Here is an 8,455-nt window from a genome sequence, read left to right as displayed (position 1 = left end):
TGGTGATGGACAGGGAGGCCTGGCGTGCTGTGATTCATGGGGTCGCAGAGAGTCGGACACGACTGAGCGACTGAACTGAACTGAACTGAACTGGCCCTACCTATGGCTATCAGATACACTCCAGAGCCGGATGCTGCCCACTTAGCAAATGAAGACTTCATTCTGTTTGAACAGTCTGCCACAATCTGTGTAGTCTGCCCAGCTATAAGGGACGTGCTTTTGGTGGTACTATGTGCCACCTTCAAGTCTCATGCTCCAGCTCCATGGCTAGCAAGCATATATGGGAAATGAGAATTTTGGATACTACACACAGGTCACTGGTGAACTACTGTACAACATGGTTTGTATCTTACAGTGTTCAATATCCTGGCTGCAATATTCAGGGATTTGGGGGACAACAGACGTTTGCTATAACAATATCCATTCAGTGCTTTCAAAACAGCAACACTGCTGTGGTGCACCTACTGTACCCACCTTTAGAAGTCTCAGCATGCTACATCTCTAGTGGCACAGTCATGTCACAAAATGTTAGCTGAATTCTAAGTTCACAACCCAGGCTGCACAAATGATGGTCCAAGTGCACATAATCTCAAAGGAGTGTCAAATGACCAGGCTTAAGGTAACACTTACTTAAGAGAATTTGATTCCATGCTGATATACCTTGGAGTGACTGATGAGATCCTCAACTTCCATGAAGCGTACAACCAACTCAAAGCGAAAATGGGGAGTTGGCACCCTATTCTAAGGCAGCCTGCCACTCGGACGCACTTACTGTTGCAACAATAGCTATCGGAAGCTTGCCTCTGCAGCTCTGCCTCAATCCCCTCAATGAGGAACTACCGTGCTGGCAAACCCACAACTGGAGGTACGCCTGACAGCAAGCTCCGTGAAGCTTTTAGGGAAAATCTCTCGAAGTCAGTCGGAGCGTTCTTTTACTCCAGAACAGCGTCACATCCTTGAGTTGTTTGGGGTTATAGGGGAGATCCTAGAACAGGTGCATACGAAGTCATTTAAGAGAAGAAATGTGAACTATGAAGCCTAATGCATCAGCGGGCCTGTTAGCGGAGAATTCTTTCTAGTTCTTCGGATTTCGCAATATTTAAATCCTCGGTGGCCTTTACCAGCGCAGCTCAGCGGGTGGTGGGGCTGGAGGGAAGGTCTGAAAAAAGGTGAAGCGTAGACGGGGTGGGGACAGCCTTAAGTTTAGAAAAGACGAATACGGCAAAGACTGATTTGGAAAGTGATTTTAAGGGAATGGTTTGGAGAGCTTATATTTTTGAAGACTGGAAAAACACATGTGGGTTTTCTCAGCTACGAAAATGCCTAGGGAACTTTTTGAGAGAGGGGATTGAAAGTACCACCTTCCTTCCCAACGTTTCGCCAGCCGGGCTCGGGGCGGGCTTTTTTGCTGCCGCAGTTAACCGGAAGTGACGCTTGCCTCTCGCGAGAAGAAAGACGCGCGAGCCTCTGCAGCCCGGAACCGGCCTCGAAACAGTGGCGGAACTTCTGGCCGCTCGGCCTCCCGCCCCATGGAGCGGCCCCCGGGGCTGCGGCCGGGCGCGGGCGGGCCCTGGGAGATGCGTGAGCGGCTGGGCACCGGCGGCTTCGGGAACGTCTGCCTGTATCAACATCGGGTGAGGCGGGGCGCGCAAGGGAGCGGCGGTGGGTGTTTGTCAGGGCGCCTGTGGAACACAGTGCCTGTCAGTATGTGAGAGATTGTCGGTGAGACTTTGGGCAGTATCGTGGGCCAGTGAGCCTCAGTATGTGTGTGTGTGAGAGAGAGAGAGGGGACAGAGGACGGATTGTATTTGTGAGCCTGGCGATTGAATCCGAGGTTTATCCGAGGTTCTGGGCAGTGTGTGAGAGAGAGCTACTGGGGAGAACTTTAGTTACGACTGTCAAGATGTGTTTACCGAGCGTGCTGGTACGTACGTGTCCCTCTAAATATAGAGTCAGGGTGTGGGAGATACACACATATCGGAGTGTGTATTGTGAGCACAAGTGGGTGAGAAGACGGGACTGAGGAGGGGCTGCCTGTTGGAATGTGTGTGTTTTTTGTGTGTGCTTGCAGGCCTTGTGATGTCTTTAGGGCCTGGAGTAGACAAGGACGGTGTCATAGTGGGTCCGCAGTCAAACTTTTGGTTTTTACTGGGTAGGCTTTGGAATTGGGGATGCGTTCTGAATAGGGAACAGCTGGTGAAAATGATCGTGGATTCACAAGGGGAGATTGAGGGTGAGGTCCTCTAGCAGGTGGAAGAGAGTTAACATTAGACTCGGAAATTGTGCTTCGATTTAACTGAAAATATTTAACCATTGTAGCACTCCAGTGTTCTTGCCTGGAGAATCCCAGGGACAGGGGAGCCTGGTGGGCTGCCGTCTATGGGGTCACACAGAGTCGGGCACGACTGAAGTGACTTAGCAGCAGCAGCAGCAGCAGCATCTAACGATCATGTGTGAGCCAGTCTTTTCATATACCAATAAAAGTTATGAACCTTTTCCCCAGACAGATGCACACGCTTACAGCCTTATGCATTGCCATTTGAAAAGGTCAGTCTTCATTCCAATCCCAAAGAAAGGCAATGCCAAAGAATGCTCAAACTACCGCACAATTGCACTCATCTCACACACTAGTAAAGTCATGCTCAAAATTCTCCAAGCCAGGCTTCAGCAATGTGAACTGTGAACTTCCAGATGTTCAAGCAGGTTTTAGAAAAGGCAGAGGCACCAGAGATCAAATTGCCAACATCCGCTGGATCATGGAGAAAGCAAGAGAGTTCCAGAAAAACATCTATTTCTGCTTCATTGACTATGTCAAAGCCTTTGACTGTGTTGATCACAATAAACTGTGGAACATTCTTCAAGAGATGGGAATCCCAGACCACCTGACCTGCCTCTTGAGAAAGCTGTATGCAGGTCAGGAAGCAACAGTTAGAACTGGACATGGAACAACAGACTGGTTCCAAATAGGAAAAGGAGTACGTCAAGGTTGTATATTGTCACCCTGCTTATTTAACTTATATGCAGAGTACATCATGAGGAACGCTGGGCTGGAAGAAGCACAAGCTGGAATCAAGATTGCCGGGAGAAATATCAATAACCTCAGATATGCAGATGACACCACCCTTATGGCAGAAAGTGAAGAGGAACTCAAAAGCCTCTTGATGAAAGTGAAAGAGGAGAGTGAAAAGGTTGGCTTAAAGCTCAACATTCAGAAAACGAAGATCATGGCATCTGGTCCCATCACCTCATGGCAAATAGATGGGGAAACAGTGGAAACAGTGTCAGACTTTATTTTTTTGGGCTCCAAGATCACTTTGGATGCTGATTGCAGCCATGAAATTAAAAGACGCTTACTCCTTGGAAGGAAAGTTATGACCAACCTAGATACCATATTAAAAAGCAGAGACATTACTTTGCCAACAAAGGTCCGTCTAGTCAAGGCTATGGTTTTTCCCATGGTCACATATGGATGTGAGAGTTGGACTGTGAAGAAAGCTGATTGCCGAAGAATTGATGCTTTTGAACTGTGGTGCTGGAGAAGACTCTGAGAGTCCCTTGGACTGCAGGGAGATCCACCCAGTCCATTCTGAAGGAGATCAGTCCTGGGTGTTCATTGGAAGGACTGATGCTAAAGCTAAAACTCCAATACTTTGGCCACCTCATGCGACAAGTTGATTCACTGGAAAAGAATCTGATGCTGGGAGGGATTGGGGGCTGGAGGAGACGGGACGACAGAGAATGAGATGGCTGGATGGCATCACCGACTCGATGGACATGAGTTTGAGTGAACTCCGGGAGTTGGTGATGGACAGGGAGGCCTGGCGTGCTGTGATTCATGAGGTCACAAAGAGTCGGACACGACTGAGTGACTGAACTGAACTGAACTGAACTGATGCTCCCTTGAGGGCTTCCCAGGTGGTGCTAGTGGTAAAAGAAGGCACCTGCCAATGTGGGAGACAGAAGAGACACAGTTTGACCACTGGGTTGGAAAGATCCCTTGGAGGAGGAAATGTCAATCCACTCCGGTGTTCTTGTCTGGAGAATCCCATGGACGGAGGAGCCTAGTGGGCTACAGTCCATAGGGTGGCAAAGAGTTGGACACAACTGAAGAGACTTAGCACAGCACATGCTCTGTTGAAGGACATTCTCAGACCCATTAGCTTTATAGACCCTGGAACAATATTCCCGGCAATATAGCTTTTATTTTATCATATGTAAAATGGTTATAATAATGTATATACATCAAGAGTCTGAGAGTTAAATAAGATAGTTTATAAGTGCCACGCCCATGGTAAGCTCTCAGATGTTAGCTCCTGCTGCTGCTATGTTGTTGCTGTTGTCATCATCTTCATCATCATTAACTGATGTTATAAAAAGGAAATGTCAAGATAAAAATGGTGTTCTTGAAGATTTTTTGTAAAAGGTAAATCTTTGTGGAAAAACATATAAGACAAGATGAACAGTTAAGCTGTTACTAAAATGCATTGACCTATGACCTAAGAATTGAATTCAAGAGGGGGGATCATGATTTGCTCTCCTAAGAAATATGGATGTGAGTAGAGAGCTCACAGCATAGGGAGGGAAGGAGGGTAGATGGGAGTCTACCTGGGAGGATTAGGCTTGTTTGTGTGTCAGTTACAATGACAAATGTCACTGATATAAGAGGAAATTTTGTGAAGCATGTTTCTAGTTAGAGCATAGGAGAGAGTCTTGGAGAGAGGGAGAAAGGAAGGTGAAGGACCAGGCATTAAGTACTTTGATAGCCAGACAAGTAGTAAATTCAGTAATTTTCACCATTAGACACAAGGCACTCAAAGAGTAAAGAGAAGGGGCCAAGTACTTCAAGCAGAATGTTACCTGTGGCCTTGTTATCCGAACCTGCCTGTCAGTCTGGTCATAAGAAAAGGAAGTTTGCATGCTCACATGCTTATGTGACTGCTTTACTTGGTCACTGGCTGGGGATGAATGAATACTTCAAATTAAAACAAAAACTGTAATGGAGTATATATAACATAAAAGTTACCATTTTAATCATTTTAAAGTATACTGTTTAGTGACCTTGTATGTTTACATTGTTGTGCAACAGCTATCACCATGTATTTCCAGAATTTTTTCATCTTCCCAAATTGAAACTCTGTACCCTTTAAACAATGAAAGAAAGAGCAAGTGTTAGTTGCTCAGTCCTGTCTGACTCTTTGTGATCCCACGGACTATAGCTTGCCAGGCTTCTCTGTCCATGGAATTCTCCAGGCAAGAATACTGGAGTGGGTTGCCATTCCCTTCTCCAGGGGATCTTCCCGACCTAGGAATCGAACCTGGGTCTCCTACATTACAGGCAGATTCTTTACCATCTGAGCCTCCAGGACATGTCTTTAAACAATAATTCCTCCCTAATTTTCTCCTCCCCACATCCTCTGAGAGGATGTGTCTTTGGAATTCATCACTGTTTAAATTGAAGAGATTTAGCTTCCTCTGGAATCTTAGAAATCTCTCCAGAACTTTCCAGATGTTCACAGTGGCCCTTCCCCAGAACTGAGTCATTTGAGAATTGAGTCTGTAGTGAGAAGAGAATACTCTGTGGTAAGACTTGGAAACAGTATCATTACTTTTTCAATTAGAGCTTTGAGTTTGGCTTTCAAGATCCTTGTGTTTTGGTGGAAGCCACATCTCAGTATTTCATCTACCCCTCTTAAATCACAACAAGAAAGAGAGAAGGATGTGAGATGGTTTATGTAACTGATTATTGGGTAGCTGACAGCTGATGGTACCAGAATCAACAAAAACAGTATTTTCTGCCTTCAAAGAATTTCAAGTCTAGTGAGAGAAGTAGACACAGAAACACTTTAAGTACAATGTGGTAACCTATATAATGAAGGTACTTGTAAAGTGATGTCGAAGCATGGTGAAATAACCAAAGAACTCTTCCTAGGATATAGGGTGGCACTTCTCACAATGTGTTTGTAAAAACTAATCTTGTAAAATGCTTTGAAAAAAGGATACTGTGGTCAATACATTCTATAAATGCTGCATATAATATTTCTTTATTTGGATAGTCATAACCCACAATAGTGGAGAAGGCAGTGGCAACCCACTCCAGTACTCTTACCTGTAAAATCCCATGGATGGAGGAGCCTGGTAGGCTGTAGTCCATGGGGTCACTAAGAGTTGGACACGACTGAGCGACTTCACTTTCACTTTTCACTTTCATGCATTGGAGAAGGAAATGGCAACCCACTCCAGTGTTCTTGCCTGGAGAATCCCAGGGACGGGGAAGCCTGGTGGGCTGCCATCTATGGGGTCACACAGAGTCGGACACGACTGAAGTGACTTAGCAGCAGTAGCAGCAGCCACTCACAATAGCATATTAAAAGCTCTGTGAAGTCCTATAGTAAAGAAACTAATAGCAACTAATTTAGCTTAGTATTTTCCAGTTTTTTACTGTGGTAAAATATACATAACATTTGCCATTTAGCCATCTTTAGGTGTACAGTTCTGTGGCGTTAAGTGCATTCACAGTTTGTGCAGCCATCACCACCATTCATCTCCTGAATATTACTATTACCTTTCTTTTTTTTTAAAGCACTGAACTCTCTTTTTTTGTTTTGCTGGACATGTATAAACTTTCCACAAAGCATTCTCTGTGAAAAGTGAGGAAGGCCTTCAGAGAGTAGCTGAAATATAAACTGAGTGGTTGAAGGATCCTGTAGGATGAATTCTTTTTGAAATAGATAGCTTTCTGCCTTACTCATATGAGAATTTAGGACTTAATGTTGTTCATGGTTGTACCAGATTGACTCCATAGTGGTAAAAACGTACACGGGACCTAGCAGCAGCTCAGTATCTACTCATAACGAGAGGTTGAAGGGAGGGAGGACACTGGCTAGGTTGGATTGTAGTCTGTCCTAGTTCCTTACTCTCTCTCTATACATCAGTTATCTTATTTCTTGCTGTCCCGCATTTCAGACCATCCTAACAAATTGTGTCTTGCTTCCTGTTCCTGGGCTGCATTATTACTGTTGCCAGAATGTGATGAGGTCTGGCTGCTTCCTGTAATGTGCCTCAGGTTGGGTTTAATTTCAGTTAGAATTGGCTAAATTACTAGTCATAGAGGCAAGCGCTATTAGGTCCGTTTTCTAGACATGGAAAATATTCAACCATTGTTAGGAGTCTTTTAATGTCATTTGAAATGCAAAAATTAGGAAATAGTTTTGGAGTTTTTTTGTATTAGATATGGTTGTATTAAAACTATTTCTTACTGTTGAGGCAGGGAGCCCTGAATGCTCCGCGTTCTAGTTATGCTGGAACCTGGGACCCTTTTTAGCTATCTTTACTAAATTCAGAAAGGGGTTGTTGGGGAGACAGAGTCTTTTTATATTCTAGCAGTATGTATGAAATAGTGTTCTGAAGAGATCTGTTACAGGATCAGTCTCAGTAACTTTTTGTTTGTGTGCTTTGGTGTTTGAAGTTCAGTTTAAAAGCATTAGTTTAATAGTCTCATGGCTTACTTGGCAGAAGCATTGGCTCAAGAGAACTGTGGATAAATATGTTTAATTAGTAAAGCTAAAAGAGTTTTGTTTCCCCAAGTTGGCATTTCTTTGATAGCAAGTAAATCTGCACAAGAACGTAATTTATAATCTTCTGTTGATTTTCTATTTTGGCAGGAACTTGATCTCAAAATAGCAATTAAGTCTTGTCGCCTAGAGCTAAGTACCAAAAACAGAGAACGGTGGTGTCATGAAATCCAGATCATGAAGAAGTAAGTGTACTTGATGACTTAAGTTTCCCCAGTTTTGCAGCCCAGCCAGATGTCATCATAGGGAAGGAGGCTAGGAATCCATTCTTCTTAGGATCTTTTGGGGAACATATTTTTCTCTTTCTCATTAAATATGTGTGTTTTATTTCAAATAATAATGTCACATCATGCTTCAGTAGGTTTTGTTTAAATAGTTATCTAGGTAATGATAGTATAATATTGAAGAAAAACAAAAAGCCTTTCAGGGAACTTGGAGTTTTTTAGAGCATGAGCCACCATTTCCTTGAATGGCCTTGCTGTTAACCTTTCTCTGCTCCAAAAACAAAATAAAATGTCAGCTAGGTATTATCAGACTCAGCTTTCTGAGGGCAGAGTCTGTTCCTTCTGGGTCTCGGGCAGTGCTTATCTGTTATACTTTATAGTTAAATAGCAATCACTACTTTCATTAAAAACTTTTTTTTTACTCTCACCTACTTTTGTTAAATAGTGTATCTATTGCTTTGTAAAAAATTATCCTTAAGCTTAGTGGGTTAAAACAACAGAAGTTTGGTGTCTCACACTTTCTGTGGTTTGGGAATTTGGGAGTGACTTAGGTGGTTTTGACTCAAGAGATGCCTCCTGAAACATCCCAAAGTGTTGACTGGGGCTGCAGTTATCCAAAGGCTTGAGTGGGACTGGAGCATCCACTTCAAAGCTCGTTTA

The 8,455-nt window shown here is 43.7% G+C and overlaps 1 protein-coding gene across 3 annotated transcripts in view; it reads left to right on the top strand.

Moving 5' to 3' along the window:
• The first annotated feature begins 1,450 nt into the window (after positions 1 to 1,450).
• CHUK (component of inhibitor of nuclear factor kappa B kinase complex) overlaps positions 1,451 to 8,455 on the top strand; it is a 42,390-nt gene continuing 35,385 nt past the window's right edge. For 2 of the 3 annotated variants that reach the window (XM_055424888.2, XM_055424887.2), the window contains exons 1-2: positions 1,451 to 1,634; positions 7,662 to 7,756. In XM_055424888.2, the coding sequence (XP_055280863.1) occupies positions 1,530 to 1,634; positions 7,662 to 7,756 (200 nt within the window). In that variant the 5' untranslated portion in view covers positions 1,451 to 1,529. The remainder of the gene's footprint in view (positions 1,635 to 7,661; positions 7,757 to 8,455) is intronic. The other variant, XM_088842262.1, reaches the window with a different exon arrangement.

This window comes from Moschus berezovskii, chromosome 12 (assembly GCF_049115385.1).
Source record: "Moschus berezovskii isolate FMDL1 chromosome 12, NW_MosBer_1.0, whole genome shotgun sequence".
Classification (NCBI taxonomy): Eukaryota; Metazoa; Chordata; class Mammalia; order Artiodactyla; family Moschidae; genus Moschus; species Moschus berezovskii.
Note: the sequence above shows the minus strand (reverse complement) of the source record. Positions and strands in the feature narration are given on the sequence as shown.